General features: G+C 51.5%; 1 protein-coding gene across 4 annotated transcripts in view; it reads right to left on the reverse strand.

The window, feature by feature from the left end:
• Nucleotides 1-6,240: 6,240 nt before the first annotated feature.
• The window catches only part of FRMPD3 (FERM and PDZ domain containing 3), a 64,737-nt gene continuing 47,856 nt past the window's right edge, over nt 6,241-23,121 (reverse strand). For all 4 annotated transcript variants that reach the window (XM_014955316.1, XM_014955313.1, XM_014955315.1 and 1 more), the window contains 3 exons: nt 17,608-17,752; nt 11,101-11,922; nt 6,241-10,291 (listed from right to left, as the gene is read on the reverse strand). In XM_014955316.1, the coding sequence (XP_014810802.1) occupies nt 7,428-10,291; nt 11,101-11,922; nt 17,608-17,752 (3,831 nt within the window). In that variant the 3' untranslated portion in view covers nt 6,241-7,427. The remainder of the gene's footprint in view (nt 10,292-11,100; nt 11,923-17,607; nt 17,753-23,121) is intronic.

The raw sequence follows: 23,121 nt of genomic DNA on the forward strand, positions 1-23,121 counted from the left end.
GTCCCCTTTGGTGTTTTGGCTGCCACGATGTCTGTGTAGGTCAGACAGCACTTTGTTTATGAGGACAAAAGTCCGCCTGCCTTAACGATTTATCGCCATCCCTAGCAAAGCTCTTGGGGTAATCTCCGAAATTTGGTTGAGGAGAAGCTCTTAATGCACCAAAGTCTTCGTTAAACAAAGCCAAAGGGCTTTGCTCATGAGGTTCCTCAGCCGTAGCTTGTCTATTAGCAGCTTGTATTGCCATTAACCTAAGAAGAAGGGACAAGGAGAGGCAGCTTTGAAGAGGGAGATGTTTATCTAGTTCTTGACCTCAATGGGATGAATGGGATTGAAGACCAGGGGCCTGTAAGTCAGGTTGTCTTCAGTTTTGGTTTAAATTCCATTCCCCCCGTCCCTGGGTCTTAAAGAAAAGTCCCCTTTGGTGTTTTGGCTGCCACGATGTCTGTGTAGGTCAGACAGCACTTCTTGGCTTAAATTCCATTCCACCCCCCCCTCCCTGGGTCTTGAAGAAAAGTCCCCTTTGGTGTTTTGGCTGCCACGATGTCTGTGTAGGTCAGACAGCACTTTGTTTATGAGGACAAAAGTCCGTCTGCCTTAACGATTTATCGCCATCCCTAGCAAAGCTCTTGGGGTAATCTCCGAAATTTGGTTGAGGAGAAGCTCTTAATGCACCAAAGTCTTCGTTAAACAAAGCCAAAGGGCTTTGCTCATGAGGTTCCTCAGCCGTAGCTTGTCTATTAGCAGCTTGTATTGCCATTAACCTAAGAAGAAGGGACAAGGAGAGGCAGCTTTGAAGAGGGAGATGTTTATCTAGTTCTTGACCTCAATGGGATGAATGGGATTGAAGACCAGGGGCCTGTAAGTCAGGTTGTCCCTCAAAGGGTGCTCCGGAAAACCATCACAGCCCAAGTGAAATTGGGATGGGAAAGCACATTGGAGCGTCTCAGCTCTGGTGTGGACACCCTGACTCAGAATCAAAGCACCTCGTTCCCGTCGGCTTGCTGCATTCTGAAAGCCAAATATAAGAAATGGAATTATCTACTTCCAATCTAAAGATTTTTTATTTAATTTTCCTGTGGTTTACAAGCAGGAGTTGGTTTTGGTAGCGGAAAGAGCAAGCTCATAGCCTGAGCTGACGTTTTTCTTTCTGTTTTGGAAATTGTGAAGTAAATTACTGTCCAATTAACGAGAACCTAACAGCACCAAAGTGGCAAAAAAACCCCTTTTTATTTACCTGATCCTATGGAGATGCATTTAATCAGAAATACCTTTGTGTTCCGTGGCCTGAGAATCTTATTTTTCCAGGAAGTTTCAGCTGGCTCGTTCACGCCATCAAATTTCACTCTGATGTCATTGATGTCAATCACAGTAGCCCTTTTCCCTCTCTTGGAACATTCCTGCATACAATTGCCACTCAATTACCACCAGCCACTTAATCAAGGACAGATTTTCACGCAGAAAGGGCTGTGGTTTTGTTTGTTGTTTTTTTTTTCCTACCTGTTGCCTCGTGACTGTGCTGCGGGGTCTGTTAATGAATGGCACTTGGTGGGAACAACCCCAAGGCTCTGCCCTTTGCCTCCGTGGCTGCAAGAAGCATAAAATCCGGAAAAAAAAAAAAAAGGAAAAAAAAAAAGTGAAGACCAAAGAAAAGTAGAGGTTGGGCAATGTAAATAAGTGGAGATACTGATCTTCTCCTGTGCCCAGTTAAAGGCAGGGGTGTCCCAGTCAGCTCCACCGTGCCCGGCTGCGTGAGGAATTTGTTAGGATGTTTTAGGGAGGAATCCAGCCGCCGTGCTTTAAATGAGGATAAAATTTAGACATTACTCACTCGTGTTTGACTGTCGGCTCCCCCCGGGGCGTGATGAAAGCAGCAGTGGGTCCCAGCTATGCCGCTCGCCCCGCTGTTGTATCTGGGGATGTTACGATTCCTGTGTAGTGCTGCCAGGACACGGGAGAGGATGGAAATCCCGGCAGGAGAACGTGGCCGCTACGCCGCTGTGGGGATTAGAGTTCAAAGGGCTTTAAAAGCACGGTGCCCGGTTGTTGTCTCTGGCTGACAATGACCAGCAAAGTCCATGGAGACACACCAGCAATTTTATCCAACAAAGGGCTTTAAAAGCACGGTGCCCGGTTGTTGTCTCTGGCTGACAATGACCAGCAAAGTTCACGGAGACACACCAGCAATTTTATCCAGATCTATCCCGGGATGGCTGCTTGAGGTCTGCTGATTTTCCAGCTCCTGCTTTCGACGCTTTAACCCCTGAAAGCCAGGTCTTCTGGTCTTCTCCTGTGTGTTAACAGGGACCAGTGGTGGCCCTTGTCTGTCCATTGCCACTGATAGAGCCCTGGTGAGGACTCCTTGGGAGCGGACATAATTTAGAGAAGGTGAAGGGAGTGCAATGACATGAGATGGTCACAAATGCACGTTGTGGCTGAGCAATGCCCATGGGAGCCCTGAAGGCCCTGGAGGAAACCTGCCCCAGCTGTAATGCTACAGCTCTTTAACCAATATGCCGTTTTTTGAAAAATCCATGATTCAAAAAACCTTAACTAAGACAATTTTCCCTGGATCATTTCCTTTACAAGCGCCCAGCAGAGTGAGGCCACAGGGACAGCACCTGAAAGACGGGTACAGCAATAATAGAGGCAGGGCTTCATCCTCCTCCTCGGGGTATGTCCTGGTGTAGCTCCTCCCTCCACGGGGACATTTGACTGGTCCTGGAGCACCTATTGCTGCCGCTGTACAAATAATAACCATGTGGAGAAGTAATTCCTTTCTGACGGGGTGCTGATTGCCCACTAGATGGTACTAAGCCTCGACTCTGTGATTGCTGATGGAACTGCCTGCTGTCAGTTATATTTACAGGCTCTGGGGGTTTAGAAAACCTCTTGGCTTTTCCTTTTTATTTTTTTTTCCGATCCATACCCAGCTTTATAAATAGGTGGGGTTTGTCCCATTCAGTGTCATCGTTAGTTAGTTAGTTCGGCACGGGAAATGGTGTGATGCAGATTAAAATAACGAGCCTGGAGGCATGGAGAACATGTGTGAGTCTCAACTGCTGCTGCCTTTGCTTTAGACAACACATCCAACCCCCGTACAGAGAATGACCCAGTTCCTGAGATTTTTAGTGTCGGATCTTTATCAGACTTGGCTTTTAGAGTTCCTGAAGGCTTTGGGGCACAGGGCAGGCACACATCAGTGCCTTCCTCCCTGATAAATAGAGAACAGTTCACTGTGCCCGGCAAAACGTGTGCCCGGAGGGAAGGGGATATTGGAAATGTCATCTGTAGGTGGGAAACTCTTTGTCTTGCTCAGATTTCTCCCCTGGCCTGGCGTTAGCTTCTGCTGGGCTTTCCCCTGCAGACACACCAGAGCAGTCCCACAGGACAGCAGAACCATCAGGGAGGTCGCACACTATCACCTCGTCCCAGGCAGACGAGCAAATGCTGGGCAGAGGCTGGGACTTGGCTGCAAACACGCACTGGAGCTGGTCAGGGGCTCACCTTGACAGGGATCAGGCAGGATTTTGCTGGGAGGTGGCATTTAAAGCATGTCCCAGCTCTCCCCTGCTGTAGGGCCACCAGGAGGACCACCAGGAGGACCACCACCCTTTCTCCAGCACAGCTGCAGTGCCCAGCACCAGCAGTGAAGGGCTGAGTGTCACTGGAGGTGTTCCCCTCCCGGAGTGGGGAATTAAGCATAAATGCCCATTAGCAACACAAAACCCTGCCAAGTCAAACAGCTCATTTCAAACCTGCATTTTTACTGCTTTATGGCTTCCTTCCTCGCCTGGCATTTAACTGCCCTAGAGTCCAGCCACGTTGTGGAGTCCTTAAGCCGTGCCCTTCCAGTACGGAGATACGTGCATTTCTATAGCAACAAAAATAGGGGGTTTTGCTTACGAACAGTGTTTTGTACAGCTAAGAATAGCCACGTTTTCACAAAGTTCATAAAAAAAAAAAAAGACACAAATGCTAGTTTGGATATTAAGATTAATATATTTAATCTTTCTTGTTTGTAAAACAAGACATAAATTTGTGTATATATATAATTTATATATATTTTTTTTAATTTATATATACTATATACAGACAATAAAAAAATTTTCCTCTGTATTAGGCTGAGAGATTTATGTAGGAATGATACAGGCGTAACGGGGAGCTCGAAGAAGCTCAGAGTATCGTAATAGATAATTCCCGGGGAAGAGAAAAACACAGCTCCCTGTTGGCCTTCAGCATTAGAACAGGTTTTACCCACCACGGACTGAAATCCGAATTGGCTCTTCCACCCTATGTTTGCTACATGGTTCTTGAAAGCAGGAGGCTGTCCCCGGAGCAGGATCCTCTCTGCCTTGCTGACAGCAACGGCCAAAGTCTGGGACAGCCATGGGCCAGGGGAGGTTATTGCACTCGGTAGAGGATGCGCATGTTAAAAGCACATTGTGCATTTCCATAACTCCTATGGAAGAACGAGAGATTTCCAAGGTGTGTGTTTAGTAAAAAAAAAATAAAGAAGAGATGGGAAGCAATGGATCGTACGGAGATCCCTGATCGTTCCCCAAGCGCTGGGGCAAGCTGGCTGGGTCTGACCACCGGTCTCACTCCTTGGAGCCGTGAGGCCGATGCCACCATCTCGCTTTCCAGCCGGAGGTGGGTGGGATGGGGAGAGGGGCAGGGACCCCGCAGGACCCGCTCTCCCCCGAGCACGCGTGGAGTGCAACGGGTGGCAGGGTAAGGGCAATGCTATGTGTAACCTTGCATTTTTTTTCTCCTCTTTTGGAGGGGAGGGGTGTGTGTGACTGCAGCGGAGCACCAATTAAGGCAGTCTGATTGATTAGGTCTAGAAGCTAAACTGGGAGGAGGAGGGGAACCTCGGGGTGCGAAGGGAAGCAATTAGGAATCGTTTTACCATTCATCTGGAAGTGGAAAAAAAAAATAATCAATCTGAAAACCCCAACTGCAAATAAATAATCGTCACAGAGTACTAAATAATGCTTCTTATGGCAGTCAGTCCGGTGGAGACAGGGAAAGGACCCCAACACCCTGCAGCTCCTTTGGCCGATGGCAGTAGCACTGCCTGGCGCGGGGGCAAGCTGTGGCTCACAAAGCTGCTCTGGGGTTCCTCTCCAATGGGCATGGTGAAAGGGAACAGGAGAGGGTTTGGGCTGAGCCTTGGAAGCCCAGACCTGACCTCAGGAGAATGGAGTGTAAGAGGTCTCCTCTCAGCTGCTAGCCCAGCTTCTGGCTTGCAATGGGCAAAGATCAATCCACGTTCCTTGCAGGCTCTCTAGCGTGGACACGGCCATCCAGCAGAGGAAGAGAAACATGGAATCATAGAATCAAAGAATCATTTAGGTTGGAAAAGACCCTTAAGATCATCAAGTTCAACTGTTAACCTAGCACTGCAAAGTCCACCATTAAACCATGTCCCTCAGCACCACATCTACCCGTCTTTTAAATACCTCCAGAGATGGCAACTCAACCACTTCCCTGGGCAGCCTGTTCCAATGCTTGATAACTCTTTTGGTGATTCTTTTTTTTCCTAATATCCAATCTAAACCTCCCCTGGCACAACTTGAGGCCATTTCCTCATGTCCTATCACTTTTTACCTGGGAGAAGAGACTGACCCTATACTATTTTTTTGGACTTTGCTATAACCTCCTCTCAGGCAGTTGTAGAGAGCGATAAGATCTCACCTCAGCATCTTTTTTCTCCAGGCTAAACAACCCCAGCTCCCTCAGCTGCTCCTCACAAGACTTGTTCTCCAGACCCCTTACCAGCTCCATTGCCCTTCCCTGGACATGCTCCACCACCTCAATGTCTTTCCTGTAGTGAGGGGCCCAAAACTGACATAGCACTCGAGGTGGGGCCTCGCCAGTGCCCAGTACAGGGGGACGATCGCTTTCCTAGTCCTGTTGGGCAGACTGATCCTGATAGAGGCCAGGATGCTGTTGGCCTTCTTGATACCTGGGCACACTGCTGGCTCATATTCAGCTGGCAGTTGACCAAAATCCCCAGGTCCTTTTATGCTGGGCAGCTCTCCAGCCATTCTTCCCCAAGCCCCGTGTAGTGTTCATGGGGTTGTTGTGACCCAAGTGCAGGACTTGGCACTTGGTCTTGTTGAACCTCAGACCACTGGCCTCAGCCCATTGATCCAGCCTGTCCAGATTCTTCTCTAGAACCATCCTACCCTCAAGCAGATCAACACTCTTGCTCAACTTGGTTTCATCTGCAAACTTACTGAGGGTCCACTCCATCCCCTTGTCCAGGTCATTGATGAGGATATTAAACAGAACTGGCCCCATCACTGAGCCCTGGGGGACACCACTTGTGACCAGCTGCCAACTGGATTTAACTCCATTCACACCACTCTTTGGGCCCGGCCTCCTGCCAGTTTTTTTACACCCAGCAAAGAGTACACCCATCCAAGCCACAAACAGTTTCTCCAGGAGTGTGCTGTGGGAAATGATGTCAAAGGCTTTACTAAAGACTAGGTAGACAACATCCACAGCCTTCCCCTCATCCACTGAGCGGTCACCTTGTCATAGAAGGAGATCAGGTTAGTCAAGCAGGACTTGCCTTCCATGAACCCACGCTGATGGGGCCTGATCACCTGGTTGCCCTATATATGCTGTGTGATGGCACTCAAGATGATCTGCTCCATAACCTTCCCCGGCACTGAGGCCAGACTGACAGGCCCTGTAGTTCCCTGGATCCTCCCTACTCACACGTATTAAGCCCTCGCCTGTTGCACGGGCAGGACCTGTGCTCAGGACTAGGACATCGGTGTCTTGAGCTCTGAGAGCAGAGCCTGCTAGGGTGACCTAGCTCTGCCCCAGGATTATGGCAACCCACCCATGCTAGGACTACTCCCCAAGCCCCAGCATAGCAGCAGGGAGACCTGCACCCCTGAGATCCCTTCTGCTGCTAATGACGTTGCGTTTGTGGGCCAGGAAGACCCTGGAGGCAGAAGAGCTGTTTACGTGGCAAGACACTGGTTTGGCTTCAAACTGCCCGAGTGAAGCCAGGAGATCTCAGCTCAGTTCCTGCTGACTCGCTGGCCCACCACACACCGTGACAAAGGTCTTCGCACAAGTGAGGCCCAGAACCACGTGAAACCAAACTCGCGTGGAGACGGGGTGACTGCGCCCCCCACGAGTACCGTCACCAATAAGCCAGCATGGGAGAGCAAGCAGAGCAGCTGCTTGAAACCCCTGACGAGCTGGTTGCACAGCTTGTGACAGGGCATGAACTTACCCTTCAGAAACACAACCATCTCTTCTGCAGAGCTAAAAGAGCATCTCCCCTACCGCAAACCCCAGTAAGATGTGGGCCTGGAGACACACATCCTCACCAGACCTACGCGATTTGAGAACCACCAGCCCGTGGCCCGGCACACACTGGCTTGTTGGTTTTCGTAGCTGGCTTACTTATTGATCAACGTCTTCAGGGAGCGCGTGAGCGTGCCCATGACAGTGGCAACCGTGGCTGACTGGCGGGCGAGCTGCTCCACCGTCTGCTGGTGGCTCAGCGTTCTGGCCGTGGACTCCTCCGCCGCCTTCAGAAGGAAGGTGTAGTTCCTCACCACCTCCTCCACCTTCGTCAGCAGCTCTTGGCGCTGAGACTCCGAGCGCACGACGTACACCAGCCTCACAAATGTCTCAATGAGGCTGCTTAGCACCTGGAAGCTGCTCGTGATGGCGGAGAGCATGTGGGTAGGACTCTTGTCGACGGCTGCCACGCGGCGGCAGGAGGCCCGAAACTCCTTGAACTTGAGGGCAAGCTCTTGCTTGTACTCAGCCAGCTGGGAGATGTAGGGTTTGCAGTCCCGGACGTCAGGGCTCACCACACACTGCCTGAGGATAGTCAGGAGCTCGTTGGTGTCCAGCTGGACTTGCAGAAACCCATTGGGAAAGCTGTAGGCATGGCCTCGAAGGGCGTTGATCTTTGCCAAGCTCCCCTCAAAACTGGAGGTCCTTAAATCTATTTCCTGGGTCTGGCTGTCATTGGGACTGCTGCAGGCTGTTGCATCTAGGACCTGAAGAGTCCTGCTCATGACTGGGACCATCTGATTGTCCAGCTTCATTCCTGGGAGAAGCTGCATGGGGATGGAATAGGACAGCTCATCCTTCTCGCTCCCGTCATCCGCAACATCGCATTTCCTGTAGTAGAAGCAGTACCGGATGGAGCAGCACTTCTCATCCTCCATGTCTTCATCCCGCAGCTCAGCAGGGCTTGGGTACATCTCCTCCTGGACAGAGAACACCGCTGAACCCTTCTGGTTCTTTTTCTCCTGAGCTATCTGGACATAGGAGGGGTCAGCCACTCCAGAGGCTTCCAGGATTTTGCTCTTCAGAACAGGACAAAGGATGCTGGGCTCCGGATCTTTCTGGGGGGCTTTCTGCTTGGTTGTATAGATGTTCTGGTAGATGTCAGAGGACAGGGATGTCCTATCAGTCTTATCTATTTCACTGACACTGTAGCGACGCAAGAGCTTCCTGTAGTGTGGAGCACCCATGCACTCCCCCCGGGAAGTGCACGTTGTCAGGCAGGAGATGCCGTTCTCTGGATCTGACCGGTAGTCTCTGGACTCCAAACTTGTGGATCGTATCCGCTTGCCTTTGGAAGGGCTGCTCACGCTGGTCAACCTAATGGCTTCTGCTTGCTTCTGGTCATCAGTAACTTTATCCCTCCCTCGCCTCTCCAGTTCTGGCATCACCAACTGGTTGGGGGGTGGCCTCACCCCCCGGCAAATCCGCTTGCAGTCGCAGCTGCGCCTCTGCTCCCTGGACATCCCTGGGACTTTTTGCACGGGACTGCTCCTCAGCTGGCAGCTGCAGCGCCCAGGGGCAGGAGGGTGCAGATACTCCTGGGGCGGGAGGTCACCTTTGCTCTTTGGCTTCAGCAGCTCTTCCAGGAATTCCAGCTCATACTGTTTCACTTTCTGCAGCTGGGCCTGCCGTTCGTCCGTCTCCTTCTTCAGCCGGGTTGGAAATGTTGCAGAGAACAGGTTCCTCAACCTGAAGGGAGCTTTAGGAGCTTTGGGTTTAGCTGGGACATCAGCATCATGCTGGGTCACCTCCAGGACTTTTTCTACTTTTTTGGAAGGCACAGTGCTGATCTGCAGGCTCTCGGATCTGGGCATCAGCTGGATTGGCCCTTTGGGTTCCTCACTGGTGCTCCTGAAAGTGCTCCCAGGTGATGCAGAGTGCAGGTTGCTACTCTCAGCTTTCAAGCTTTTGGCTGAACTTTCCTGTTGCATTTTCTGTCCTTGGTTTGAAGGAGCTGGGTGTTTCTGAAAGACGAGGCTCGTGGCTTCCCCACCTGCCTTCTGACCTGGCTCTCCGCTTGCCGCTTTCCCTGGAGCATCTCTACTCACTTTTTGCTGGTAGCTTTTAGAGGCAAAAGTCTTACCGGGCATCATTTCCTCACCTGCTGAGGTGAGGTGGAAAGCTTCAGCCTTAGTGCCATGAGCTTCTTTAGGACTTGGCGAAACTTCACAGTGCTGCTGCGGAGAGAGTTGCTGCTGCTGCTGCTGCTGACAGTTGCATAAAGTCTCTGCAGGTTGTGGACCTCCTTTAGGTTTCAAAGGCTTGCTGCTGGCCGATGCACAGCTGCTGGTACCGTTCAGGTTCTTGTCTTCTTTTGAGACTGCTGCCACTTGGGGAGCGGAGCCTTTTGCGTTTGCCACTTGCTGCAGAGCAGCTGAAACGATGGCTGGAGTGACACCACTTTTTTGATCCAGGAGGAGCTTGGAGCTCAGCGGGACCTCTTTGGGCATCTTCTCTTGTAGGTCCTGCGCCTGCTCCCTGCTCGGGGCTGCTGTGGCATGCAGAGATACCTCAAAGGCAGCTTTTGTGTGGCTTTTGCACTCAGAGCCTGGCGCGGGAGCCCCCCTGTTCTGGTCATTAAGTTGGGGGGTCAGCACTGGCTGGACAGCCACGGCATAGCTCCGCTCAGCGTGCTGCTGCTCCTGTTTGCTCTTGCAGTTGGTAAGGTTGGGGCTTTGGTGAGAGAAAGCTGGCTTCGATGAAGGATTCGGCTCCTGGCGGCCGAGGGGATAGGGAGAGGTGAGAACAGCCTGGGCAGCACAGCTCTGGATTCGGAAAGGCAAGTCCTTCCTGGCCAGGAGGTTTTCTTTGTTGATGTGTTGAGCGAGGAAGTAGGCTGCGTTCTGGTGCTGCTTCATAGCAGAGACCATCTCCGAGACATCAGTCAGCTCTGAAGAGTTGGTTTCGTGGCCAGAATCCAAGGATGACTCAGGAGTGATGGCAGCCAGGACAATAAGACCTGAAGAGGGACACAAAGACAACACTCACACCACACTGCTACGCAGAGGAGAGGGGGACTCCATGAGGCAGGAGGCTCACAGGAATGCAGGAGATGGCATCCCATCAGAGAAACTTTACTGACTTCCCGGAACTAAGAATTAATACTTTTATGAGTTAATACTTTTACATTTGCCAGCACTGAGCTGGCTTGCTAATTCAATTCAGCAAGAGCTCTTGGTCCAGGAAAAGATCCCGGGAAGCTTTCCAGTGTCAGGGACAGCAGAGCTACAGGGACTTGTCTGGAGCAAGATGGAAAATCGGACAACAGCTACTCTGCCATAGTGAGTAGGGTAGCCAAGGTGGGCAGAAGGACAAAGGACTGTCCTGCCAACAGGCTGGTCCCAGAGACACCCAGCTGGCAACAGGTTTGCCCTGTGAAGGGCTCACACACTGCAAAACCTGGGTGGGAATGTGTGAAGACTGAGGGTCAAAGGTACCAGGGGTCCCTCACAGCAGGGAGGAACTCCTGATCACAGAACTGGTTTGTAGTGCCTCACCCCAGCATCGTGGCACGTGGACCACGGCAGATACAGGATAACTGAGAGACTTCTTCAGCCACTGTCAGGGAGAGAAGTCCCACCTCAGCTTCTTAGAAACCCTCTGAGCAGCAGCTTGGCTGCTCCTGCTGGAACCTGTTGCCCCAACTTAGTTTTCACTAGAAGCTGCTCCAGAATCACATATAGGATGGGAGTAGGAGACTATAGGGAAGGATGTACCATAAGAAAGAAAGGCTATAGGGAAAAAAGAAAGTCACAGCCACTGAAATACCTGCTGTCTGCTGTGGTGGGGGATGTGGACAATCCTCAGAAGCAGCCAGGGCTTCCAGCGCCTGCAGGGTGGACACCAGGGCATCGTCTAGCTCTTGGGCATGGTCTCGGACCGTCCGCGGTTGCACATTGTCTATCAGCGTGACGGGGATCTCATCGTAGAGGATGCCACAGAGGTGCCGGCCCTGCTCCTGGCTCTGGGCAGCCGCCCGGCGCTTGGGGTCGTCCTCGTCCGAGCTGTTGTCTCGGAAGCCAGGAGGAGGGGCGGCGATGGCGGGGAGCAAGGATGTGGTCTCGTCTTCTTCTTCATCACTCCCGGGAGGAGGAAGCGACATCAAGTCTACCATGTTGTCCCGGGTGCTGCCAGACTTGCCCCCTTTGCATGAGGCCAGCCGGCTCTTGATTTTGGCTTGGCAGGACTCACAGTAGAAGTGGGAGGCGTCACTCCGCAGGTGGGTGTCTATGGTGTGCGCCCTGGCCCTGCTGGCCTGCCTGTCTTGGTCAAGGCCATCCGGGTCGTACTCGTTGGCTGCCCCGTTGTAGCCTTGGCCGGAGCTTTTGGAAGTGGGGTCGGATTTGGTCCTGGGACGAGTTTCCTCAAAAAAAATCAGGTTTTCATTGATATCCGTCCTGCTCTCTCTTTCCTTCCTCTGCTCTCGCATGTGCAGGTAGCAAAAGCTGATGAGCTCCGAGTCCGAAGCCCTGGTGGCTGGAGCTCCGGCTGCTCCGGCGCCGGCGGCAGAGCCACCCACCAGCCCGCTCTCTTTCTTTCCCGAGTGCCCCGTTGGGGCAGGCCGGTGCAGGTTGTGTGCGTTGATGTAATCTAAACCAAAAGCACAACAGGGACATTAGCAGCGGCACCCGGGAGAAAGGAAAACAGCACGGGGAAGCCAGACCACCTGGCTGGTCTTTTGGAAAATCATCTTCTGCAACCCGCTGGGCCTATCTGCCAGTAATGAGTGTCGGAAGAAATGTCCTGCACTTGCAGGTCATAGAATGGTTTGGGTTGGAAAGCAACTTTAAAGGTCTTCTACTCCACCCCTCCTGCTGGACAGGGACATCTTCAGCTAGACCAGGTTGCTCACAGCCCTGTCCAACCTGACCTTGAGTGTTTCCAGGGATGGGACATCTACAACGTTTCCGGGCAACCTGTGTTTCACCATCCTCATCATAAAAAATATTTTTGTTCTATCTTGTCTGAATCTACCCTCTTCTATTTTATTACCCCTTGACCTATTGCTATAGGTGCTATTAAAAAGTCTGTCCCCAATTTCCAGGAAACCTGTGTTTCACCATCCTCATAATAAAAAATATTTTTCTTCCATCTAGTCTGAATCTACCCTCTTCTATTTTAAAACCATTACCCCTTAACCTATCGCTATAGGTGCTATTAAAAAGTCTGTCCCCATCTTTCTTATAAGGTCCCGTTAAGTATTGACAGGCCGCAGTAAGGTCTCCCCAGAGCTTTCTCCTCTCCAGGTAAGAACCCCAACTCTCCCAACCTGTCCTCGTCAGAGAGGTGTTCCCTCCTGATCATTTTTGTGAGCTCCTCTGGACCCATTCCAACAAGTCCATGTCCTTCCTGTGTTGATGTCTGTCCATCCAGAGCTGGATGAAAAATGCAGACAGAGTACCTTCCCCAGAGTAGAGTAGAGGGGCTTGAAGAGCCCTCAGGGATACCACGTATGTTGCCACCAAGAGCAGGGGGAAACTGCTGACATTTGAAGACAAAGGACCTTTTGGCTCTGAGACATCAACCCCTCCCTGCAATCAGGAGAGAAGGGAAGACCTGGAGGAGGCAGAAGGGAGAGGGATGTACAGAGATTTACATGGTGGGCGTGGAAGATGGCCAACTCGAAAATGACCTGCACGGTATTGAAGAAGCAGACATGCCTTTTTTTCCTAAATCAATAAAATTTGGATTCCATTTAACAAAGAGCTGTTGAAAGTGTTTTAGTGATGCCGTTAGGTGTGGCTGGGGTATAGCGATGGTGGAGGCCAGAAGAGCCTAGAAGGTGGCTGGACAGGATTGAGAAGCAGTTGAACTCCAGCCAGCAAAAGCCCTGTGACACACTGACGGACCAGGCCACCTCGCGTGGTTTGCTCCACTGTCTCCAAAACGATTACGTGCTATAGAGTTTGATCATATCAATTTTATAAAGTTAAATATTATGACATTTATGATAAGAAAGTATTGACCCTAAAGCTGGTTTTTTTTGCGAGGGATTAGATCAATGACACCACAGACCAGCAGCACAACTGATCAGTGCCCTTTTACAAACAACCTTTAGAAGTAAGAAATATCGTCCCGTTCCTCCCTCTCCATCTCCCCATCCATCTCTTTTCCAGACTAACCGTAGCAAATTCCTTTAACCTTTCTTGACAGGTCTGTTTCCTAAATGTCTCGGCTTTCTTATTGCTCTGGGCTGGATTCCATCCACGTTGGCTACCTGGGAAAATGTCTTTTTTTCTCTGCTGCGTGGCAGCGGCAGGGAGAGGAAGCGAGATCCCAGTAGGTGACTGGGAGGCAGAGCTGGGCAGAACCAGGGGAGGGCCGGGCAGCACAGCGGGCTCTGAGACAGGGGGATGCAGGAGCCACATCACCGAGCCACCAGCCACATGGAGAGGGCAACGGGGAGCAGCCTGGTTGCACGCAGGAATGAGGGCCTTCAGCCTCAGTCCCCCAGTTCACCTGTTCTACGGCAAGAAGGAATTGTTGTCACCATTTTTTCACCATTTTTGCATAATGCTGCCCACACCAAGCAGTCTTCCTCGGGAGACTGCTAAACGAGGTGCAGTATTGCCTTCTGGGGAGACATCCAAAGCAGCTTGGCTGACTTTGAAAACTCATAGAAGCATAGAATCATTCAGGTTGGAAGAGACCCTTGGGATCATCGAGTCCAACCATCTACCCTACTCTACAAAGTTCTCCCCTACACCATATCCCCCAACACCACATCTAAACGACTCTTAAACCCATCCAAGGATGGTGACTCAACCCCCTCCCTGGGCAGCCTATTCCAGTGTCTGACCACTCTTTCTGTGACAAATTTCTTCCTAATGCCCAGTCTAAACCTACCCTGTTGCAGCTTGAATCCATTCCCTCTTGTTCCATCGCTAACTGCTTGTGAGAAGAGACCAGCACCAACCTCTCTACAATGTCCTTTCAAGCAGTTGTAGAGAGTGATGAGGTCTCCCCTCAGCCTCCTCTTCCTCAAACTAAACACTCCCAGCTCCCTCAATCGTTCTTTGTACAATTAAGTGACAGAACACCCCCCCAAGTCCCTTTTCCCCCACTGCCCCATGATCTACGCGTTGTTTCTGCCTGGCTGATGGTCATCGGATCAGGCTGGCTCCCAAAGAGCCCTCTGCTCCTGCCGTTAAGGGTTTTCCTGTGCAGCCTCCCCTCGCTCAGCAAGTGGCTGGAATATCGCTGGGACTTCTGGCTGCTGGTCCAGCCCTCGGGGGGGGCATCCATCTACGTTACGGGTTGAGTTCTGCAGCTGCGTCGAGAACGGCTGCCAGGGGGGACGCAGGCTCCGTCTCACCAAGTATAAATTAAATCAAATAAATCCTAATTAAATTCATTAGCTCGACAAATTGGACAATTTGTCTCCCCAAACACACGTTTGTGTTACACTGTTCATCACCTGCAAGCCCCAATCAAAACAAGCTCGCTCTCATTTACGGCCACGGCAGCACTCAGCAAGGACAGCTGTGTGAGTGAACCCACGGCTGTCGCAGCTGGGGACATTCAGGACTGGCCAGTGGTGGGGTGGCATGGACCAAAGCAGAGGCTTTCCCAAAGCCAGACACCTCTGATGGCTGCCACCATCTCTGATGGGTCATGCCAGCAGCTTGCCCCGCTTGGACAGCCTCGCTGGCTGCCCATGCCAAGCCCTGTCGCTGAATGGGGCCAAAACCCTAAAATCCATAATCCAGCTGCTGGTTGCTCTGGGGGAGAAGGTCCTGATGAAGAGCTGAGAGAGCAACCAAGGGCATGGAGCTGCTTGGTGGATGGTGGTTGCTGGTGGGAGTGGGGAGAGGAAGGAACCTGGTCTGGTGGGAGGTGTCCCTACCCATGGCAGGGGGGGTGGAACTAGATGACCTTTAAGGTCCCTTCCAACCCAAACCATTCTCTGATCCTATGAAGGGGCAGGGAGGTGAATTGCCTGGGCAGCTCCATAGGCAGCTCCTGGGCATAGCCCTTTCCTGCAGAGGGGAAGGATCCAGCATAATGGCTCCGCAGGGAAATGTGGAGAGATGGATTTAACTGACAGCATCCGGACAGAGCGTGCATTTCTAAAAACGTCTGCGGTTCAGCAGGAGGTTTTAATGGGCCTCAGGGAAGATGGATGTGCTCCTTTTCTAGGCAAAACGCATGGGCCAGGGCTTGATTTTACATTTAAGGTTCTGGCACAGCCTGCCTGCAGCCTGGAAAGTCAAAGCCTGGGCTAACTTGATGCATCCCAGTGGGGCTTTCTTATCGTTCCTGCAGAGATCAGGAATGATCAGCAGTCCCTGCTCCCTGGGATGTGTGTAGCGCCTGGGAGCTCAGCCTGCAGCCGTAGGGAGACCAGAACTGTGAGCAGACTTTGTTTTCTCAATGTGCACTAAATTCACTCCTTCTGAAGGATGCCTGAGGGGCTGGGCTGAGTCTGCTGGGTCTGCAGGGAAACTCTTCCACTCCACTGGTCAGGGAGGTTTTCATCGCACCCCTGAGGACAGAGCAGGCCACCCAGAGAGGGGCTCTTTGGTATGAAAACCATGGATCCATTACTCCATCGCTGTCCTACCCACACTGCAAATCGCCCCCACACTCACTCCAGCCCCCCGGTTTCTTAAGACTGTCAAGAAAAGGGAAAAGATCTATTACCCCTTTTTGGCGTAGATTTGGACCGTGCCCAAGAAGCAAAACCTCCCTGAGGAAAAATCCTGGCTGTTATCACTGTTGCTAGCCTGTGGAAAAGCACCACTCGCACAGGCTGAGACACCCCCTGAGCAACCAGTAACTGCGGGTGCCCCCAGCCACCCCCCGAGCCCCTGGGGATGTTCTGGGATGCTCTCCACTTCCTACCACGTTCCTCTGACTCCCCACGGCCATGTTGTCCCTGTAGCCCCTCTCAGGGTGACATGAGCACTCTGATGACAACCAGTTGGAAGGACCACTCTGATGACAGCCGGTTAAATTGGAAACACCTTCCACTCATGGCAAAAAGTGACTAAAAGTGGTTCTGTAGGGCACCCAGAGCAGAAATCACAGGGACAGCTGTCGATCAGAGACACTGATAAGATGAAGATAAGAAAGGAAACCATGCGTGTATACTTACACCAACATCACCTGCCAGGTGGGTTCACTGAGGTTGCTGCAGATGCTTTCCTGAGGCCTCTTGCGAGTGTGTCCTCCCACATGTGCTAAGTCCATGTCTGGGTGCCTTCCTCGGACCTCAGGGGCACCAAGTCCTTTCCCAAGGACCCTGCTAGCTCTCGGCACTCCTCCCACCTCCCCCAGCTTGCCTTCATCCCGAGGAGGCAGTTTTGACACTCTGCCAGCTAAACTGAAGCCTTGTTGCAGCTCTCTGGAGCTGCAGTGTCACTCAGGAGGTCTGGGGACAACCTTCCAGAGCCAGCTGGGTTGGTTATTTTGCCCACCTCCAGCCACTGACCCTGTATTTTATATTTCCCTATATAAAACATATTCGATGTGAGCACCTGCACGGAACAACAGCATCTAGCTCATGGTTGGCTCTTGTTTGAAATCACTCTTGAGAATCATTAACTCTGGAAGTGACTCACACCTGCAATCCATCCTCAAGGAACAGAGCATCAGTGCTGGTGGGACAGAACCTGTCCTTCAGCTTTTCTGGTCTCCTGCTGTTCCCAGACCATCCCTCTGCTCCCTGCATCAGGCTGGGCCCCTGAAAAAGCTGGGACATCTGAGTTTCCTTCCTGATTTTGGAAACCAGCGGAGCAGCCACGCTTGCAGAGCTGCCCATGCAGCCCGGAGCCCCACTGATGAAGGGCAGCGGTGCCCCAAGGCAGCAGGAACATGGTTCCTGGCTGAGTTACATTCACGTTGGTCTCCAGAGCTGGGATGCCGGCCAAGGAGTGTGTGCTGCATCCCTGCAGCAACACACAGGCTGTTCTGTGAAGACCCAGCGTTGAGCTGGCAGCATTCACAGGTCTGTTCAAACGGCACCTCCTGCATCTGCTCCAGGAGCTGCCAGAACAACCCTTGCAGCCAGTGCTTGGGGCCCGAGCTGATGCCACAAGTCAGAGCTCATCCAAAATGAGGACTTGTGTCTTTGCTCCTCATTTTCTGGTTGGAAGGGGGCGGGGAGGGGTGTTTGCTGGCTCTGCAGGGGGAATGGGAGCAAAAGGGAGATGCCAGAGAAACCTCTCTCCTCTCTAATGCTGCAGAGCCCTGGATGGAGGGAGGAGGAAGAAGAGGAGGAGGAGGGGGAGGCTGGGGAAGGGGCTCGCACGGAAAGCAGAGGCTGAAACGTACCTGCCTTGATAATCTGAGGCGGGGGTGGCTGGCTGAGGGCCCTGGAGAAGATCATCTTCTTGGAGTCCACCAGGAGACGGCAGTAGCCTGCGATCAGGCAGGCAAAGTTGGTGGCTTCAGGCCACTCCATCAGCAACACCAGGGGCTGGAAGGCAAAGAGAGCCAGAGGGCATGAGGGCCACGCTGTGGCACGGGACCGGTGCTACAAAGGGCTTGTGCTGGGACACTGCACTGGTGTAACTGGTGAGCTGGCTGGCACTTTTAGCACCCACGCAGGAAAAAACCAGCCAGGTGCGTGTCCTTGCTCCAGATCACCCAAGAAATCACTGTGCACAAGAAAGCACCTCGCTGCAGCTGTAAATCCCCTCTTGCTGCCTCCCCTGAGGATGATGAAGGAGATGGAGCCCTGCAGGGCACAGGCTGTGCATGGCAGGACCACCATGCCACTGGTTCCTGGTTGTTTGTGTGCATGTCAGTGCTCTACCTGCAAGCACCAGTTTAAGCATCAAGCCTTGGGGAGCTCAGGGAGTTTTTGGAGTCTCCAGCTGCCAGAACCCCTGTTTGGTTGCAGGCACCACGTCGCCCTCCCATAAACCAAGGTGTCCGCTTCCAGCAAGATGCAGAAGGGGCAAAACCCCATTACAGGCTCCCCCAGCCACCACTCCGAGCCTGTGGATCTTATTTACATCTCACCCTTCGGAAAATTAAATTTGTGTTTAGGAGCAGATGGTGTCTTCTCTTTTAGGAGAGCGTTTATTCGCACACCAAAAAAGGTCTTTGCTTTAAAGAGAAGAAAAAAAAAAAATCAGCCACGATCTGTGTGCCACATAACAACCTCATTGCACAATCTAGTGGCAGACACTGTGACTCTCCAACTCCTGGCTTGTCCCGAGGAGAAAGTCAGCTTGCCTGGGGAAGGTGTTGGGGTGGGATCCACTCTGCCCTCCCAGTGAGGTCCCATACACTGCTGGGACAGAGCAGCCTGCGCCAGCACAGCTCGGTCGAGAAGTCCATGCATGGTCTGAGCCCCCAGAACTGCTCGAGGTGGACCCATGAGATGGAAAAAAAATTGACTGTGCCTTCAATAAAGTTATTGTGGGGCAGCTCTAGCCCTCACCTACCCCTTGCACAAAGCACCCCTGCCTAAAAGACCTTTGTACCCAGGTGCAGGGCTTATCTTGGGCAACTTCTCGGGTTTAGCTTCTGCTGTGGCTCGGGCTGCCCATCCTGCCATGCTTGAACTCTCGCACACCGACAGCCCTCCAGGACTCACAAAAACTTGTTTACCACATCCAGGGCAAACCAAACCCGTTTTAAAAAACCACTTAAGCCCACGCAGTGTGAGAAGCATAAAAGCTATTTTGGTTTTCTTGTTTTATAACCACAGGAGGTTCCTGGTACCCACTGGCCAGTTCTGTGCTCTGCTCAACACTTGCTTTTTTTCAGCCACTAAACCAACTCTGGCAAAGAAAGACCTGGCCTTAGAGGACATCACCCTCTGGACCATACAAGGCAATAAACCTGGGTGTGAAGACATCAACCCTGGGCAGAGCCGTGTGTCATCCCCAAGCCGTGCCTGGCAGGGGCTGATTCCTCCTAGGGCCAGGGTAAAGAAGTTCCCTCCTTGGCTGCTGTGCAGGGAGAGAAAAGAAGAGAAATAACCTGACGTGGAAGAGAAATCACCTGACAAGCAAAGGCACTCTGCTGAGGGCTCTGCCCCTGCCTGCTTGACAAGGCTCTTTCTGCATCATGGAAAATAAACCTGAGATGACACAGATCTAAGGAAAAGTATCAAGATAGAGAGAAAGGAAAGCAGAGATTCTCCACATAGCTCGAAGGACACAGGCATGCAGTGGTGAGGGGGGGGGTGACACCTCTTAGCCCAGCCCCAGTCTTGACATAGGTGATGAAAGGAAACCATGTGTTCTGCCGTATGAAGTGTCCTTAAAACAAGTGCCTTCTACGTAGGGCTAAGCCTTCTTGGGTTTTTCAAGCCATCTGTTGAATAAAGAGTCATTTGCGCGTTTCCCCCCCCTCTGTTATGCAGCAATGAGGGTTTGAGTGCTAGCAACCAGAAAGGAATCCAACGCCAAGGGGAGGAGGCAATGGCTGAGGAGTATCCACTACTGGGAGATTAAATGAAGAGGCTGAGGTGGGTTGAGAGCTCCCTTTCAAAAAGAAAAACCAGAGGGGTAGTTTCCACCACGTGAGAGTCACACGCTGGCTCTTGGGGACACCAAGGATGAGTGGCAGAGTCATGGACCTTCACCATGCCACCCTGTCAGCACTCCCCGTTCAGCCCGTGGTGCCCCAGACCCAGTCCCATCTCCATCTTTGCTCTGGGATGCTCCCACCCAGCCAGAGAAGGGACTGTTGGTCATTGCTGGCAAGAAACAGCCCCTGGACTAGTCCTCCTGAAGGGAGACAGGATTGAGACCCAACCATCCTGACTGGTGTTTCTTGCCTACAACTGAAACACATGCAATGCATCAAGATGCCACCAGCTCCCTGCCAGGTCTCTGAGCCAGCCCAGCCTCCAGCCTGGCTTCCAGCTATCGGTGTGCGGCACCGCTGGGGTTAATTGCAGCACTCTGCTCGGAAAAAGAGGAATCTTAATACTGATTAGCATTACAGCTTAGCGAGGGGTCTTAGAAACGATTACTCTCACATCCTGGCAAGCGAGCGGCGTGAGAGTTCTTCTCTAATTGTCAAGCGTTCAAATATTGTTATTAAGGATTAAATCACTTCAGGGGCAGCTTGAAGCCGTCCACCCGCGCTGCCGCAGCGCTCCAGCCAGCTCCCCACGGTCTGGGAGCTCACGCTGCCGGGGCTGGCTCTCTGATTGGATTATTGGCTGTTTAAAAAAGGTATCGAATGTGAGAAAAAGCTGCTACAGCCCCTGAAGCCACTTCTCCCCTGGCCTCAGTGGCTTCTCTGCTGCTCACTAACAGAGGTCCGGCTGTAACCCTTTCCCACATGTAATTACGAGACCGAGTCTCCCTCTTCCACTCACCTAGGGAACTTTGCTGAAATCACAGCACCTCAGCTGCCTTCGAGATGTCCACCCTGCCACCACGTCTCCCTGAACGTGGCCAACAGGTCTGAAAGCGGCTCGTGGGGTCAAGAGGCAAAAAGGCAGCACAACTGCAGCTCCTGGAGAAATCAGGCTCCGAAGAGGAGGTGTCAGGGATGGTGGCTAACGGGGATGGTATTTTTAGATGCCGGCAATCTCGGTCACCCTATTCCACACAGGGAAGGCAAATGAGATCTCGTGGAGACAGCCAGGCACAGGCGAGTTGAGCAAACATTGACTTTCTGAACAGTTGCATGAAAAATTTCCAAATAATGTTGCTATGGGTTTTAGTTGATCAATGCCAGACAGCTTTGCAGGGAGCTCCAAAACCATCAATGCAGGACTATAGCCTGGGCTTCCCTGTGATACCCATGGCTTGTGGCGAATGGGATTGATCTCCTTTCCTTCGGAAACATCCTGCAGGGAGCAGCGAGGGCTTGTGCCTGTGGTCAGCACTGGCCTGGTCCCCTGGGGGATGGGGCTCAGGCCATTTTTTTTAACTTACTGCTCAATCTCAACCAGACCTGACCAAAAGGCGACAACCTGAAAGAGCGTAAATCTTCATCAGCTTTCTGAACCCGGCGGTGCGGTAGAGCAGAGAGACTTCTGTGAGCAGTGGGAAGGCAGGGAAGGATGCAAAAGGAGCAAACTCGGTGTCGTTCCTCTAAGACCTGCTTCCTGTCAGCACTGATTGTTTTGGGAAGCTGCCACAAAACTGCCTCTTTCCCGGCTGTTAATCAGGAGATGGTTAATTACCAATGGGGAAAAAAGTTATTAGCTAGGATAACCCTCCAGTTATCCTCCTGCCACACACCGATGGCATGTCTCATGCCAACCAGCCCATCCTCTTCCTCCTCCTCCTCCTCATCCCCGGCACATTCTCGCTGTGACAGTGACAGGGGCTCATATCTCAGTGGCCCCGAGGGCTCTGCTTCCCTGGGATGCCAGAGCAGAATCAGAACCATAGGATTGTCTAAGCTGGAAGGGACCTTTAAGATCATCGAGTCCAACCATCAACCGAGCACTGACAAAACCACGTCTCTAAGCACGGGCTTTTAAATACCTCCAGGGATGGTGACTCAGCTGGTTCCCTGGGCAGACAGAAATGCCTGGCTGATTTTTGTCAGGGCAGCAGCACCTTTAGGATGAAAGCTGGTTTTACACAGAAGCAAAGCCACTAGGATAATCCTAACTGCCCTAAAAATGCCAAACATCAGATTCCCAGCAGGACGCACAGGTAAAGGTACGTCTCTGACCTGTAATACACCAACATGAAAAGAATCCAATTTTAAAAAGAATGCTCTTTCGCCATTTAAATGCATAATACCAACCTGAAATTATTGATATTTTGATCTTTCACTCATACTGGTTTTCCAGATTTTCTAGTCCTAATGATAAAAGGACATTTTTTCACTTAGAGTTTGCCGCTTGGCAACCGATCTCTCTGGAAAGTAAACCAAAATAAATTTATATTGGATACGAGAGATGAGTTTTCCATTAGCTTATTAAGGATATAGCGCTTTTTCTGTTATGCCCTGCCTTTAAATCAAACGTCGATGTCCTTCTGGAGGACATTCTCTTGTTCAGACAAAGGTGAAGGTTTCATAGAAGAACTTCTGGAGGAAATTTTATGGCCAGGGTTATGCTAGAGAATCTTAACAGACCCCATATTTAAATTAATTTATGACCTGGTCTATGCATGTTATAACCCTTAAGCTTATGTGCATTTCCTTTTAATCTCCCGCCTTTATCGTGTACTTTGGGTCTTACCCTGCTTCCTTTAATGTACTGCAGGAGAAAGGTGGGAGATGAATTTACATAATTTATGTTCCCTGGCTTACTTGCGGTGCGCTGCCAAGTTTATATTTAATAATACAGGCATCTGGGCCTAACGAGACAGCAGTCAATTTTTCACTCGTACATTGACCTTTCCTTCCCTCCCTTTAAGCATTATTAACTCAGTTCTATCAATACCGGGCTGCTTGTGATTAGGGCCATTATTTCCTATTTGTTGATCAATAAACCTCCTGCCTTCGTTAGCAGCAGAGCTGCAGGTTTCTGCACCGGCATCTCCTTCCTTAGGACTGCAAACTCCTTGGTGTCTCCTCCTCTCCTCTTTGATGGCCCCTCCTGGTGCTGCTTTGTCCTGGGGAAGGCGCAGGTCCAGCCTACACCTTCTCATCACGCTGCAGCTGCCACCCTGGCTGGCTTTCATTCCCTCCACAGCTACTCAAAGGGCTCTTTTCTGGGGGATCTCTAATCACCAGAGCCTGCTAGCACCTTTCCTTTGTGTTTCCTGTTGGTTGAAGGAAGTTCTCAGCACTCCCAAGGTTGCAGCAGCGCTGGATGCCCGAGGTCTGCTTGTTTGTTGATTTTTATTTATTTATTTTTTCCTTTCAAATAAACAAATCAAATTTGGCTTCGCAGGCTTGGAAACTCAT

Source organism: Calidris pugnax, unplaced genomic scaffold, assembly GCF_001431845.1.
Source record: "Calidris pugnax isolate Ruff unplaced genomic scaffold, ASM143184v1 scaffold38, whole genome shotgun sequence".
NCBI classification, from domain to species: Eukaryota; Metazoa; Chordata; class Aves; order Charadriiformes; family Scolopacidae; genus Calidris; species Calidris pugnax.